The sequence below is a fragment of the Phyllobates terribilis genome, unplaced genomic scaffold, assembly GCF_046119375.1.
Source record: "Phyllobates terribilis strain yellow unplaced genomic scaffold, ASM4611937v1 Scaffold_3__8_contigs__length_932513732, whole genome shotgun sequence".
Classification (NCBI taxonomy): domain Eukaryota; kingdom Metazoa; phylum Chordata; class Amphibia; order Anura; family Dendrobatidae; genus Phyllobates; species Phyllobates terribilis.
The window spans coordinates 724,495,776-724,512,220 of NW_027362763.1; the positions used below are offsets into that span (position 1 = coordinate 724,495,776).

The 16,445-nt window shown below is 41.2% G+C and overlaps 1 protein-coding gene across 1 annotated transcript in view; it reads right to left on the bottom strand.

The window, feature by feature from the left end:
• PRKCE (protein kinase C epsilon) overlaps positions 1-14,935 on the bottom strand; it is a 465,721-nt gene extending 450,786 nt beyond the window's left edge. The window contains exon 1 of the mRNA XM_073672057.1: positions 14,036-14,935. Coding sequence (XP_073528158.1) covers positions 14,036-14,383 — 348 coding nt within the window. The 5' untranslated portion in view covers positions 14,384-14,935. The remainder of the gene's footprint in view (positions 1-14,035) is intronic.
• Between the last annotated feature and the right edge of the window lie 1,510 nt (positions 14,936-16,445).

The window sequence follows — 16,445 nt, forward strand, 5'->3', positions numbered from 1 at the left end:
CTGGCTTAGGTGGCTCATGGTTACGCTCATTGCTGTGGTCGACTAAGCATAATTTCCTGCCACTTAAGGTGTCTCGATACGAAACCAGAAAATAGAGACTGTCGGGACTGAGCAAGCGCTGAAAAGGGAACTGTAGAGGGATAAGTGAGGGTGAGTATTCCTTCTTTCAAAAATAATTTTATACACTACTAGACAATCCCTAAAAGGAACCACTAAATGCACCTGTACCCAAAAAATTTGCATGTTCAATAATGTACAAAGACAAAAAAAAAGCCACCAAAAAACCTACAAATATTATAGCGTTGGTAAAGAGGTATTTTCGTTTTGAACATTTAAGGCAAATCCACGATATGTCATAAATGTCCAATGTATGCGGGTCCTGGCACGAGCCAAGGTCAGTGGAGATGTGGCCACGCATGCCTAGCTCTCTCCTTTGGTTTGTTTGGGGGTTGTGAAAATTTCCTAAATTTTGCCATTTCCATGCAAATAAATGAGGAGAGCTGTGCACACATGGCCACCTCTCCAGTCTAGTGAGTATGTAACGGAGCCCCATTCTAGAGAGAGAGGCAAGTTCCACTGGTGGGAACCAGATCTATCACACAACTGTGGCATAATCCTGTAAATATGCCATAAATATCCAAGATGAGACAACCCCTTTCATGAGGACCCATCACTTGCCATAAATATGTAATTTTTACCTGCCATAAATGCCGCTGTTCTCCTGAATCCGAGGCTGCTTTTCTTTTGTTCCTGAGCCTCTCGGTTCCTGAGATATGGCTCTCTCTTACCTGCATATAACTCTAGTCTCTTTTTTTTAGCCAACTGGGCGTGACTCTCAAGAACACTCCCACAAAGAAGTGTTGAGGGCCACACCCAGTTGGTTAGAAAGAAAAGGTTTACATATAGGAAACAGGAGGCCATATCTCAGGAATGGAGAGGCACAGGAACAAAGGAAAAACAGCGGCATTTACGTCTGGTGAAAAAAATTACATATTTATGGCAAGTGACCGTTCCTCTTTATGTTTGTATGAAGAAAGCCAAATGGTTCAAGCAGACATCAGATATTTACTGCATAGGCTGTTAATTTGGGTGCACTAGACAATCAATACCTGTAGCCCCCAGAGACTTCATATTGTGACCAGAATCCCAGCCAAATGGCTGTACCTGCCGAGAAATATCAATGTCTATGGTCACCCTTGCCTACATTACAGAAGGATCCAAAAGGCTTGAGTATCAGCTACAATTCTCAAGGGTCTATTTACCGATCATGATAATTTCTTGAAATGCAAATAAATAGGAATAAAACAGCTCCAACGCACATCCACGCGGTCACATTTGAGCACTTATTCAGGATTTTATTCCAAGCGCCGGACACAAATGTCCTGCAGCAGGCGGCCCCGCTTGTACTTTGCTTCATAATTAGTCATATGCAATTCCCAAACCCTAGGAATGAAAATCTATGACCTGTGGGCATCTAACCCAGCAAACAAACGCGACTGACATTACATTACCACGCAGTAAACATTCCCTATAACAAAACAAATAAATTAGCAGAAAAGCCAAAGAGTATAAATATATATTAGAATTCTGCATCCCATTTATTTATATTTGTAACAAGAGCTGGGTTCATCATTTTCACATGTAAATAGAGCTATAATAATAAATAATAATAATAATTTGGCACAAATCAATCTGGTTTATTCCAGTGTTATTTTTTGGGTTTTGTGCTGCACCTGACCATTGCTGCATATTTCAATAGCTAGGTCAACCCCGTCCTTTGTCACAGCATAGAAAGAGAAGGGGACTATTAAAATGAGCAGTCAGCCAGCCCCTTCCACACCCACCAGTGGCGAGATCCCAACACAGTAAACAATCCTCTGCCTAAAGCACAAGCTCGAAGTGGAGCTGCCAAGATCTCACACCGGCACATATCCACTTTTTTAACAAAAGTATATGAGTAAGTTGTATGAATTAAAATTTCCAATACACTGAAAGATCTTTTTTTAAAAAAAAAAAGACAACCCCTCTAAGGATTATTATGGGCCATTTCCATGCCTTACATACCGCAAAATTGGAGAAATTTCCCAACGAAGACTCCCTCTTTAAAAACTAAAGTAATTCTGACTTGTGAAAAGAGGTTTTTCCATCCAGCAAAGCGAATTAAAAGCAAAAATAATTTACTTTACTATGGCTTCATTAAAATAGTAGCATGGGCATAAAAAATATATCTGACGCGTTTCGAGTCTCCCTGAGAAAGTCACCTGGTGAAACGTACGTTGGAGCTTTTGGGTGCTCATACTTGGTAATTTTTTGCCCCTGTGTTATCTATATCTATTGTGGTATATTTGCTGTGGTTTCTGTATATAACTATATATTTATTAATCCATTTGGACTTCTTTTGTATTATAATATTTATTTATTAATTGACCCTGCTGCTGTATCTATATTGTAATCTTCAATATTCCTCAGGTAGGATACCACTTGTTTATCATACCCACTTCCTATACGTCATAATAAAGTATTTTTGCTTTTAATTTGCTTTGCTGGATTGAAAAACCTCTTTTCACAACTATCTCACAAGCTTTATCCGTGCACAGTGGAGTGGATTGCCCAGGAAACCAGGGTGAACCACATACATATATTGGATGGGGTGAGCTGTATCTAAAATCTATCTTAAGTAATTCTGATTGATTGTTGCAGATCCAGTTTTTTTTTTTAAAGTCCCCTCCCATATCTGCTATTATAAGCTTCACTCAGTCACACATTTTACCTTCTGTGGCTTTTCGAATGGTCTGCTCCAGTAAGAACCCAGTGGCTCTGCATTATGGCTAATAGTTAGTGGTTTGTCTTTATGATGTATGTAGCATTGGGGTCCTGTGTTCAAATATGACAAAGAATCTCTGCTCATATTTTGTATGTTCTCCCAGTCACTGCTTAAGTTTCCTCCAGTAAAGTAAGTAAAAATAATAAATAAATAAATGACAAAATAATTGTTACACACCTGCCTCAACTTGGCAGGGCTTCACCACCTTCCCCTATGGCTACTGTCTTTTTGTCACGGCTGTCAGGTTTGACAGACAGTCATTCTGGATCCAGCTGTAGAAGGTCACTGCGCTTGACTTTGCAGACACCTTCTTGATCCTTTCATCATCCCTCCCTCTCTATGACCGAGCGGTGATCTCCACCTTCTGCTGCTAATTAACACACCCTTGCTGGATCTTTAAATACCCTCAGTTTCTCCAGAGAATCGCTGGTGATAGAGTAAATTCCTTTGTTCAAGTCTGGAGTTCTAGCAGTCGGCTAGATTCTTTTTGGAGTTCCTTTGTGGATTGTAGTCGTGATCTCTCTGGTGTCTTCTCAAAGCTAAGTGTATCCTCTTGCCTGTTTCCGTGGTTTGTCTTTAGTTGCAGTGGGGCTGACTAGTGCTCACCCCTTTTCCTTCCTTCCTAGGGCCTATCTCTAGGGACAGCCAGGGCTAAGGTATCCTGCTCGGCGATAGGTGCGGAACCTATTAAGGGACGATAGGGAAGTCAGGGTGTTTTCAGATCTGCTTAGGGGTCTCCACTCTCCCTTTCCCTAGTTGCTGGACTTCCCCCCTTTTCCTGTCGTCATACGCTGGGTCCTTCCCATACCTAGCATGACACCTTTACTGTGCTTCACGTGAATTTTTACATGTGGCCCGGAGTGCCTCCATGACATCATTTGTCTAGGCCAATTTAAGGCCCACTAAGATACTCACTAATGCCTTGGTATTAAGACTCATAGTCCTGTCTGCGATGCTCCTCTATCAGCTTCTGCTCTGCATCTGCCTTGTGACCCTGCATACCTGCTGTCTTCGTTGCTTTGGACTTTCCTGCATCCTCTCTGCACCTGTCCTCTTGTTGTCTCCAGTGCTCTAAGTCCTCACTCCATACGAGCCTTCCTGCCTGCTACACCAACATCCAGGGTCCATGTGCCCACCCAGACCTGAGGCTTAGTGAATCCACCTCACTAAGGTGAGCCTATTAATAATCAAAGCGAAGTTCAGCTTTAGATAAAACTTTTGAGAAAAACTCCCTTACATTAAGCTGATCGTCAAGTATTTGGGTATTTGAGTTTTTGACGCTGTGTATTTTCAAGAAAATGCAAGTAACCTATTTTACTTAATACATTGCCGAACATCTGCAATATCCAAAACTGAACAAAAGCTCATCATGTGAACAAAGCCTAAGTGTATCATTTCTCTGCAGCACCACAGAAGGGAAAAAGAAGCATTGAACCATTCTTATTAGAAACAATGGGATGTCCGTGAAATATATAGATGTGTTGGGTCCTCCAAATACTGTTATAGCTAACAGATAAGTGTCCTGATTGTGGGACCCCCATCGTTAGATTAGATTCAGGAGCAGCAATATATATTAAATAAGGCAATTGTGGGCGTAACACAAGTAGCATGGACAAAAATCTCTCTACGCCACTGCTACACCACTATATGATGCAGGTGAATGCAACCTGAAAGGTACCGCGACCACAACTTGCAAGTCACAAAAAATCCAACTGATTCAAACTTTTGAAATTTTGCTTGTCGTGGTACCTTACGGGTCACAATGCAACCCCATTCACTTGCATTATGCTGCAATGTAGTGACACAGAGCGATTTCTGCTTGCGTAAACTGTGTGGAGGCCAAAATTGCGTTGCAGCCCCAGCCTTAGAGCCTCAAACAAATAGATATTATGGTATTCGCTCAGTATGAACTACATATTGTAAAAACATTTCGAAGCCATTTGCAATTTAACAATAGGCTGAAATGGGACAATGAGTATATTCATCTTCACTGCCTGATACCGTGAGCCAATGACCGCAATGAATTTACATAGCAAGATACTGTATTACAAATTTTGGATCAAATAGAGGGAGAGGAGGGGGTGACTACTTATACTGCAGCCAGAATTCAGAGCAGATAGATAGCATATCTCGCGTGCATTACAAAGACAGCACATTGATGTAAATGGAAAGTTTAATTTCCCTGTAGTAGACCTGAAGGGAAATGAAACACTCGTAAGGTTTCACTAAATATTACCACCCCCTTACCTTCCATTGCAGTGGAACTGAGTACCTGAATATTTACATATAAATATATTTATGTATAAATTATACAATCGTCTCCGATACAATAATGTCCATTGTGAACACGGAAAGAGCAATACAGTAATATGATTGGTAGCGGAAGGGTTAAATTAGTCCACATCCTACAACTATAAAAGCACTATGCAGATCTATAATCCCAGGGTATAAATAAATGTAATTGGGCATTGTTATTGATGAAAGGAAAATTAGAGATGTAATTGCAGAGGTGGCAGCGCATGCAGTGTCACCATGGCATCCGTCTGCATCACTCGCTTACAAAAAAATAAGCTAAAGTAAGCAAAATATCTTCCTGTATGAAAAAAAAAAATCTGGAAGACTTTACTCATAAAAGGTACATGACCACAAAGGAATATCAAGGCCCCCATAGACTAAACCCGATATCAGTGGGATTGGACAACCCGCAAGGGCAGGGTCCTCTTCCCTCTGTACCAGTCTATCATTGTTTATTTGTTACTGTAAGTTGTTCTCCTGGAGATAAACTTCTGCCCAAGGTGCCTGCCAGGGGTGTCTCACAGAGAACACAAGAAGAGCGCTTAGCCAAGCAGAGCATTCTTTTGTATTGGTAATTCAGGAGAGAGAGCTGATGGACAAATGGTCATTTAGCTGACAGCTATCTCTTCTATATGATGGACTTAAGTCACTTCCCTGCACAAGTTCAACATCCTATTCTTCTGTTGCTGTTATTATTCCTGTGATCGAATTGGCTAGTTAGTATTCTACTGCAGCTATTATTACTGTGATCTAATAAGTTACTGAGTGTTCTATCTCCGCCCACTTCATGACACTGCCCAAGTACATATCACAACAGGAACAGACAGGTCGCTTCCTCCCACAAGATCAGCACACTCCTCTCCTGCTGTCCTAATTTGTGCAACCTGATTGTAGAAAGTTCTGTTCCCACCCAACTTTTAAAACATCTTCATTTTTAACATAACGACATTAATGGACAGTCATTGCCATCTGCAAGATGCAATATTTGTCTCCTGCTGCCATAATTCTCATGTCTGTATGAGTCTGAGAGCCAACGATCATGGGGGGGGAGTTGTAGAGAAGACCATTCATTTCAATAGATGCCTGTAGTGATCCAGAGTGGAACTAGACAAGAGCCATACTAAACAAGGCTATAGGGATCCACATTTGCTCAGCTTACTCTATGCCTGGTGAAATTACATTTTATTCTTCTTCAATGGCCAAAAATAAAAAATTATATTTATATTCATATAAAAATATCCAAAAATGTATCAGTCAATAGCAACAGATAAATGTTTGTCCATACCCTGATAGGACATATACAGGGATGTCTGACAACACTTTTTAACAAATTTTAGTTTACTTGTTTCATGATGGAAACTTTCCCTATGTCAACACCAACTTAGGCGTAAAATAAAACTTTACAGCTCCCAGCTGACACTGAGCACTCAAAGCCACAAGCAGTGGTTTAGGTCACAGGAAGCTATTGTGGCTCAAAAGATTAGATTACACTGACCAAACCACAAGTGTGAGACGCAACAACAGGGCAGCAATATTAATCTGCAGTCTAATTTTCAGTTCTGTATTTCATTTTTTTTTTCAGAATTTTGAATATATTGACAGAATCTAAGTTATATACACATTTTGTGATAGGTAACTTCCAGGCATCAAGCCGTTGATTTACCTAAAAATGTAACATTCACCTCTTATTTGTTGGGTTAGATCAATTGAAAAAAAAAAATCTGAAAATGCAGTTATGTATTTGTGCCTAAAGACTTTCTGTGGATACTGTCATAGTGCCATCTGCAAACAGCAGATAAGCTGCCAGTACATATTAGACTTCTGTTGGCACAAGCCCTGGTTTTTGGGTGGGATCTGCTGACAATCTAATATGCCAATAGACCCAACCAGCTGTCCATTCTAGGGGCAAATGAGGATCCGCAATGTCTCAATCCTTAGGGATAAATGGCTCTGGAGATATCCAGTTGTGGATCAGATCTTCTCCCATCACAGATATAGCGTAACATACACATTCGATTTTCATTGTTATAAGTAAGAAAAATCACATTTACTGTAAATTCAGGTCTGTGAGTTGTCCCATGTAGGACAAATGAGTGACAACCAATCTCCTAAATTATGTGACACTTCGGAGTTGGGAAGAAGAGCTACCAGGAAGGTGAGCAGACTGCAAACTATGTCCTACGAGGAACGGTTAAAGGATCTGGGAATGTTTAGCTGCAAAAAAGAAGACTGAGAGGAGACTTAATAGCTGTCTACAAATATCTGAAGGGATGTCACAGTGTAGAGGGATCAGCTTTATTCTCATTGGCACATGGAAACACGAGAAGCAATGGAATGAAACAAAACGTTTTTTTCTAATCTAATCTGTATCTTCTCCCTAACAGTGAGGATGATCAATGAGTGGAGCAGGCGGCCACGAGAGGTGGTGAGTTCTCCTTCAATGGAAGTCTTCAAACACAGGCTGGACAGACATCTGTCTGAGATGGTTTAGTGAATCCTGCATTGAGCAGGGGGTTGGACATGATGACCCCGGAGGTCCCTCCAACTCTACCATTCTATGATTCTATGATTTATTATCTCATAACTAGACCAATTTGCTATTCAAGAATCATGGAAAACTGGGTGATAATCCTACAGAAATGGGAATTTTAATGGTCGTATTGGTTCTCACTTCAGTTTTCCAGAAATAGATACAGCTAAAAATGGCAAGGCATATTATTCTTTTGGGGAACAATTCTTTATAAAGGCTCATTATAATTATGATTTATCCTTCACCCCCCTGACCATAAACATTATGCAACTTTCAAATGCATGATCGTTTCGCCGACAGCAATCTCTCACAACTCCTCCTCAGCTTGACCAATCGCTCTTATGCTCTCTAAGCCCACGGCCCCACTATCAGTATTTGGTCAGTATTCGGTCAGTATTTTTTCTTAGGAGTGGGAGCCAAAACCAGGTGAGGAACAATCAGAGAAAAGATATAAGTCACCAATTCTGCATTTATCACCTACTCCTGAGAAATAATACTGACCAAATACTGATAGTGCAGCCGTGGCCTTAGGAAGATTTCTATGGAGGCAACTTGGAAATCCAACGTGCTGGATCCCTCTCTACCCTGACATCATTATCTATTAGACTGTCTGCCAATCCTGCCGATAAAACTGACTTTATTCTAAGATGTACAGGGGACTTTAGGATAGGTCATCAATAACAGATCATGACGATAACCCCTATGGTGGACGACATATGTAGACAGTGAACAGCACAGCTTCATTCACTATGTAGTGCCCATTGCTGAGAACTTCATCGTAACAATAGGTCATCAATATCATAAGACTAGACAAGCCTTTTAAGCTGATTCAGGTCTAAAGAGATATCCCCATCACAATAATTCAGAGAAAAACCTCCAATATGGCCCTTGGGGTGATCAACTGACTACGCTGGTCTTGCTCCGGCCAACCCAGTGAAGAGAATATTTTAACATCCGTTGCATGAAAAGTGTAGTATTATATGGCAGCTATTCATAAAAAAGGCCAAGAACAGCTTGAATCAAAGTGACTCTATAATCTGGCTTATGAATGGGGCTCCTCAGAGGCGGGATCACCCTTTATTGTGTCCATATGTCCTAAAAATTGTCTTCAAAGTGCAACCACCATAACACCAAAATCCAATTTTCCAATGTAAAATATGGAGTGTCATCATACCGCTACCAGTCCCTGAACTGCAAGACGTACGTGAAGAACTTTTCCTGACCCTACAGAGGGATAGAATTATTTTAACTGAATCGTCCAAATATTGGGACTCCGGAAAACAAGTCTCCAATTCAGAGTTTCTTAGACCCCATGAATATGACATGAGTAATGGCGGTAACATCTGAAATTAAAGGTTTTGTTCACGGTGGGCTTTAGAGACGAATCTAGTAAAATTGTGTCCAATGGCAGCAGATCTGATGCCCTCCGGGACTTCACATAGGATCTGCAATGTATTTAAAGCATAAAAGAATAAATGGTCTTTTGAGACTGGAACTCCGATTGGTCACAATGGGCAATAAGGTCACTTTTTAATACCTAATAAAAGAGTGTAAAGTTACGTTGGGGTGAAAAACAAGAATTCTCCCTATTATCATTTGTGTTGACAACAATATATTACAGGTCACTGACCAGATCTCTGACCATAGCGGTCTATTGTGGCACCGGTTAGAGGTCAAAAAAAGTACAAAACAAAGAAAAAATTCCCCAAAAATGTCAGATTTAGCGCGTGCACATAGTATGGCAAAGCTGAACAAGATCCAGGAGTCAGGTAGCAAATAAGAATAGACAGTGATTGATTGACGACGAGAGGTGGGTTTGCACATAACGAGCGTCGATCTATGATATAACATGGTTTTTACACCCTTTCGCATGGGCTGATGAAAACTAAAGGGGCTTGAACAATTGGTAATACAATAATCGGGTCTCCATATAGTTTGAATATTGTCTACATTAATAGATTTCCTGCCAACAGCGATGATATTTTAGATTGCTTTTTAAATAGTTGTTCACTACCATGTGTATATGGGCCAATAATTTCCTATTGATGCTTGTTTGACCGATTGTCGGCCCACGTAATAGGTCTTTGTCTGTTTGAATTGTTTCTTAAAGGGAATCTGTCAGCAGGTTTTTGCTATATAATCTGAAGGCAGCATGATGTAGGGGCAGAGACCCTGATTCCAGTGATGTGACACTTACTAGGCTGTGTTTTCCTGTTTCCATAAAATTAGTCTTTTATCAGCAGGAGATTATCACTACAGGACTAGGTGTCTCATGCCTCCTGGTCCAGCCACGCCCCCAGCACTGACTAACAGCTTTCTTTCAATATACAGTGTACACAGAAAGCATCCAATCAGCGGTGTGGGCGGGGTTATACGGGGCTCAGCATTCTGAGCTCTGCAAGATCTACAGTAAAGAAAAGTTATATCAAAACTGCTGCACCCCGTAAACTAAGTGACACATCGCTGGAATCAGGGTCTCTGCCCCTACATCATGCTGCTGTCAGATTACATAACAAAATCCTGCTGACATATTCCCTTTAATCTTATTGTTATTATTCGTCCCATTGTGGGCCATTAAAATAGTTGGATTTTGGATTGTCTTCTACTCCAAAATCTACGCGAAAATCCTCTTCAAATACTCTTTGAACAAGCCTCCTATTGATATCATCTATAGCACACATGGGGATGTTTTTTTCCACATGTAAAAAGAAGCAATAAGTCAATTCTTAGATGTTTTCTGGGATAAAAAAGGCTCTAAATTTCACTACTGAATTAATCGAAGCAGAAAAAAACATCCCATACATAAAAACCATATTTAAAAAATATGCCCAAAAAATAAACCTTTTTCTTTTTTTTAAATAGTATTTTTTGACTTGGATTTTTCAGCCAGAAAAATACACATCAAAAGAATCTGTGTGAACATACCCAAAGTCTTTTATACTTCTCTTCCCTATAAAACACACTGAGGGCTCGTTCACACGTCCGATTTTCACATACGAGTGTTACGTGTGGTTTTCACAGATAGCACTTGTACCGGTAATAGTCTATGGAGCCATTCAGCATGTCCATGACAATTCGCAAACTGAGGGGTCAGCAAAAAATCGCGGAGACATGTCTGAATTTTGATCAGAGGGTCGGATCAAAATCGGCAATGGACTGCACTCTGATGACATCCGAGTGAGGTCTGATTTTCACGGACTGTCAGAATGGAGAAGTTGGAGAAACTTTTTTTTTATTTTTCCACGTATGAGAAAAACTAATGACACTCGGATCACACTCTGATCAAACTCAGAATAATCGGTCTGTGTTTCTCATACGTGGAAAAATCAGATGTGTGAATGAGCCCTAAGGCAAATATAGAAAAGAGTCCCCACAGCTAAAATCAGACATAATGTGAATACAAGTGTCCATCTAGTGCAGAAGCCCACCAAGTCATACCCCAGAGAACCTCTACATGACAGGCAGAAATCACAAGCTTCCTACCTCTGCTTAGGGTAAGTGTTTTCTACATCCAATCTAATTATTGGCCAGTAACTCCACTCTATGCAATGCTTCAATCAAGGGGAAAAATGTAAAAATCTCCAGCCGTGTGACAAGTCAAGCAACCAAAAACATTTGTGCAATTTGTCCATGATTTGCTTTCATGTGACTATTGACTATTTTAGAGCTACAATTTGGCTATAATAAACTGTTACAACGCAGGAGAGTTTTAATTGAATGAGTCTTGGGTTGCAGTGTAAAATGACAAAATCGTGAGCCACTTGCAACCACAATTCCAATAGGTTTGGATTTTTCGGGACTGTCACATCATAGACCAGTTTGGTGGTGGGACGTAATATGACTCGTTTCACAATCATGCAATGTGTGACATTGCTGCCCATATGCTGTGACATATTGCCATAGCTCCGATCAGTAAAGCATCCCTCTTCTGTCAAGATGTTAAAAAATAATGTGACCACCGAAGTTGTCAAATAATCAACATGGTAGGTGGCACACCCTTAATGAATATGTTTAGGGTGTTAATTTATACAACACTCACTTTACATAATACTTGGTCCTAGTTTGTCTTTTTGCTCTTGACTAGACATGAGCGAACCCGAACGGTAAAGTTCTGAAGGTGCTGAATTCCGAACATTCCGAATTAGTGTTTGTTAGTGTTCGGAGTTCTGAAGAGAGAGAAAGATTATGTGGGGGTATTCTGCTTCCTTTGGCAGCCCCCGAGCCCTTACTACAACCATTTTACAGCACCAGAGTTCGGGTCCCCACTGACTTCTATGGGGTTCAACTTCAGATTCAAGTTCGGGTAGAGTTATGTTACCCGATCCGAACTTTGGACTAAAGTTCAGTCGAACCCAACCATCCACGGGTTCGCTCATCCATACTCTTGACCTTTCTTATTTTCAAAGCAATTACTACAACTGAGAAGTCTGATGAAGGGTATTAACCCAAAACATTCCTTTTTTTCCCTATATTGACGGCGGAGTAATATATAGATATGACATATTCTGAATAAATCCTACTGAAGCATCTCCACATGCCTTACGGTGTGCAGTTCTTTCCTTCCATTCACTAAGGACCAGAGTTGTCAACAATCTGTTCTACAGTCCTGAATGGCAGGCCTGACTGGTTAGAGAGAGAAACATCACTTGGGAATGTATCACTGCATAATCAGGCAGACTGACGGCTCAGACACCATTGAAATCTAGGTGTCAACCTCATGGGCGTTTGAATGGAACATATATTGATAATCACCTATTTTTTGGGAGGGAGGAGTTGTACTTTAAACCCCTTCTCCTAATTTTGTTTACTAATATTAGGTGCTTATATCCCTGCATTGTTATTAAACACATATTGTACATTTATTGTTTACATGAATTAAATATAAAATGAAACAAACCGTAAACATAATATAAACATAAACTGCAAATACAATGCCAGATATCATGTGGTCGGTATACAACGCCCAACCAAAGATGTCAAATCCTTTACATTCCTCTGACCAATGACCATGCTTATTACACAGGGCAGAGGGTCACGGTGGTTGAGTCGTGCCCCTGGTGTCCTCAACGCAACAGGGAGCAGATGGAAGAGCAAGAGATCTGTCATTACTTTCCAGAAGGATTTCCTTCCACAACCAAAGCAAGCACAGGTTACCACTGGTCCACCACCGGACCCATCACTGGCAATCACCCACTGCCACCACTTATGTTCTCATGCACAGTCCATGATTTACACACAAGAAAAATACATTTATTGAAAAGAAAAAAAAACAATAATAATATTATACCAAATTCTGTATAATCAAATACCTTCAATCTGAGACTAGAAAAACAATCACTGGAAAATAAAGACTTTTTAGTTCCCCACTTCTGTCTACATTTATCCCTTTAATAGATTGTCACTAGGCTTTCCTCCAGAAATGGGAAATCTGCCTATTTATGTAATAGTAAGTCTCCGTCATTCATATTTCAGTATAAATAATAAGAATAAAAGTGGGAAAAACTGCAGACATGACTGACTACAACTCATATCAACATCAGACAAAAATGGCTCCTTTATACAGCACCTGTTTTATATAGGGCCAACAAAACCTACAGACAATGCAATCATCTCTAAAACAAAGGTGACATGAGCCAAAGGGTCGGGGAAGGAATATTTGGGGATAATATTGCTTACAATATCTCAATAGTAAGGTATGGAATTTGGGGGGGGGGGGGGATAACATATATATTCAAAATATTGTAAAACAATTCCTAAATATCCATTTGCTACTTTACCCTAAGGTTACTCACTTTCTCCAACTCAACCTATGACAGCAGTGCTCCATTATTGTCAGTCACCTCCAAATGCTATTATTATGAATAGAGAAGGGATTTAGTGGTTTTGGATGGTGATGTTGAAAGATATATTTTTTTTTGTCAATATTGTGGCTCCATTTTTGCAGTAACGAGAGCCAAAGCCAATGTCGGCATTAGGTTTTTTTTTAAGAAAACCCATTCTACACCAAGCTTAGCCAACGGGGTACAAGTATGGTCAAGAAATAAGACTTGATTAGGACTATGTTGGCCCTGATCAGGACTATGCTGGCCCTATATAAATGAATAGATGCTATAAAACTGCCTGTGATGTCCATAGTAGGGTGAGTCTGGGGCGCAGTAGGTCCCTGGTATCCCCTGTTGCTCAGAGATCTCCCTCCCCCATGTATCTGATCTCTGGGAGATGTGGAGTGTGCAGAAGGAAGAGCAGGGATGTGTGGCCGTGTCATTCCACACTGGAGGATTTCCTCCACACTCCAGCAGTAAAACAATAGCTTTCTGGACATGTGTGTGAAAATAAAGCCTCCAACTACAGCAGCAGCAGCAGAAGCATCAGGCATCATCTCTTACCCAATCCTCAAAGTGCCGGCTCCCATTCTGCAGCAGATCCTCGAACTGGATGGTGCAATTAGCCACAAAATCATCGTACCCAATGGGGGCATCATGAAAAACTGCCAGCTCGATCTTCCTACCATTGCAGACATCCGTGGAGAAGTCATCATGCCAAGCTGGGCTGTTGGTTTTTGCCTTGGTGGAGGTCTGCCCTATCCTGGAGTCATCCACATTGACTGCAATATAAGGGTCCAGCAGGAAGGTCTGAGGTCTGGGTCCCACCGCATGTCTCAGGGACCAAGCTGTGGGCTTCAGGTTCACAGCCTCGCAGATCCTAATCTTCAGCAAGCCATTGAAGACCACCATGGCTTAGAGAGGGGGTTAATCAGAGCCGATCCACCTCTCGCTTGTAAATCAATGGAGATCCAATGTGATCTGTTGCTCACTCCCACTCAATCCAGGGATTTCTAACGGAAAACAAGGAAGGAGGGGGGGAGGCGTCCTCTTCTTGCAGGCTGAGGCTCTGGAGATCCTCATGTAATCCCTGCTCCGGCCTGGTGAAGGGTGCTGTGCTGTCCTCTACCTACCGTCTGGGATCATCCATGCAGATGTGTGGCTGCAGCCAGAAGCCTCCTGAAGCTTCCCGCAGAGCGAATGGAGCAGCCGCAGTCCTCAACTGAGTCCGCGCACAACACAGCGCGGCCAAGGAGAGCTCACATCCGCACCAGGACGGGGGTCGTGCTCACATCCCCAGGGACGGCTCCAGCTGCTCCCATGTAATATACATGAGCCTGGGCTGGGCTGGCAGGACCTGTGGGCAGACTCCCTGGTGAAGGCTGGTGCTGCTGTAGCTGTTGGTGCTGCTGATGATTAGTACACCCCCCTTCTCCTCCCCTCTCCTTGTAATGCAGGAAATGCACAAAAGACGTCACAGTGTGTGTGCCTGGAAGTGTGTGAGTGTGTGAGACACACAGGAGGCTGCTGACACATCCAGGAATGGAGGCTCCTCTGCAAGCTGTGGAGAGGAGCTGCCTGCAGATCCTAATAATGCTATCCATCCAGGGAAGGGGGGTCTCAGAGCAGGACCCCAGGTCACTCTCACTGCTTACACTGATACTTTTTTGCTCCATCGCACAGGTATGACAGACTGCAGAGACGAAGAAACATAGTAACCCCAGGTCCCATAGTGATACTACAGAGCTGCTGGGATCACATTGTTTATTAAATATCGCATGTAATATTTATTCCCTGATGGAAAGAATAACATCATTTATTTACTAGTAATAATAATAATATTTTTTTATTTCTAGAATGCCAGCATATTCTTCAGCACTTTACATTTAATATTACTGGATATAATAAAATGATTATTAGGGTAGGTTCACATGAGCGTATTTTCGCTCTGAGTGCGACGGACAGGACTGGGATGAATGATATTGCTACAGATGAGCAATTATATTTAAAAAAAATATCACTGCATGCTAAATATCACTTGTTTCTTCCACGTGTCTGATGAGACTCGCGCAAAAAATTGGATTCCATATGGATCCACCGAATAGCATCTGATTTTTATGGATACATTGCAATTCTTTAACAAAGGAAACTGTATTTGGGCTTGTAAATTTTTAATAACTGCTGATGTATAAAAACGATAACAAATGAGAGAAAAAACTACGGTTTTATGGATTTTTTACACACTCGTGTGAACCCGGCCTCAGTGTTGCATTATTATTAGGGTGCGTTCACAACATATAAATCGGACGTGTGCTGTCTGATTTTAGGAGCACCTGCAGACGAGAACAAGAAAAATTTGCCTGAGTTTCATCCGTAAAACTCATATAATTTTTTTCTAATTTTCATCAGATTTTCATCCATGTGTCCATTTTTTACGTCCTAGTGCGATCCGTTTTCAGACAATTACATTAAAACATGTTCATGATCTCCTACAGTTTCCTTGGTTTATAATAGAAGTCTATCCATAAAAATCAGATGCCGCTCTGATGGTCCGTATGGCATCCAAATTTTTTCTCACGCACATAGACTTGAATGGGTGAGTCTCATCCGAGACTCAGATAAGAGTAGTCCATGCTGCCAATTTTTGTTCTCACGGACACTCGGACTGAGAAATCATTTATCTGAATCGCACTACAGAATAACAAGGGTCAGTGTGTCAAAAATCAGATAGCCCACGTCCAATTTATACTCTTGTCTGCATGAGCCCTAAATCAGACAGCACACTGCCCCTTGTTAGTCAATGGGGCTGTTCATATGACCGATTTTTCACACTGACAGAGTGTCCATGTGAAAAAGAAAAATTGCAGCATGCACTACTTTTGTTCAATTTACAGACCAGAATAGATGTATTTAAATGGCTGAAAGCTTCTGCACTCGTTCGATTAATCAGATGAGCACACGGAGCTGCACTCAA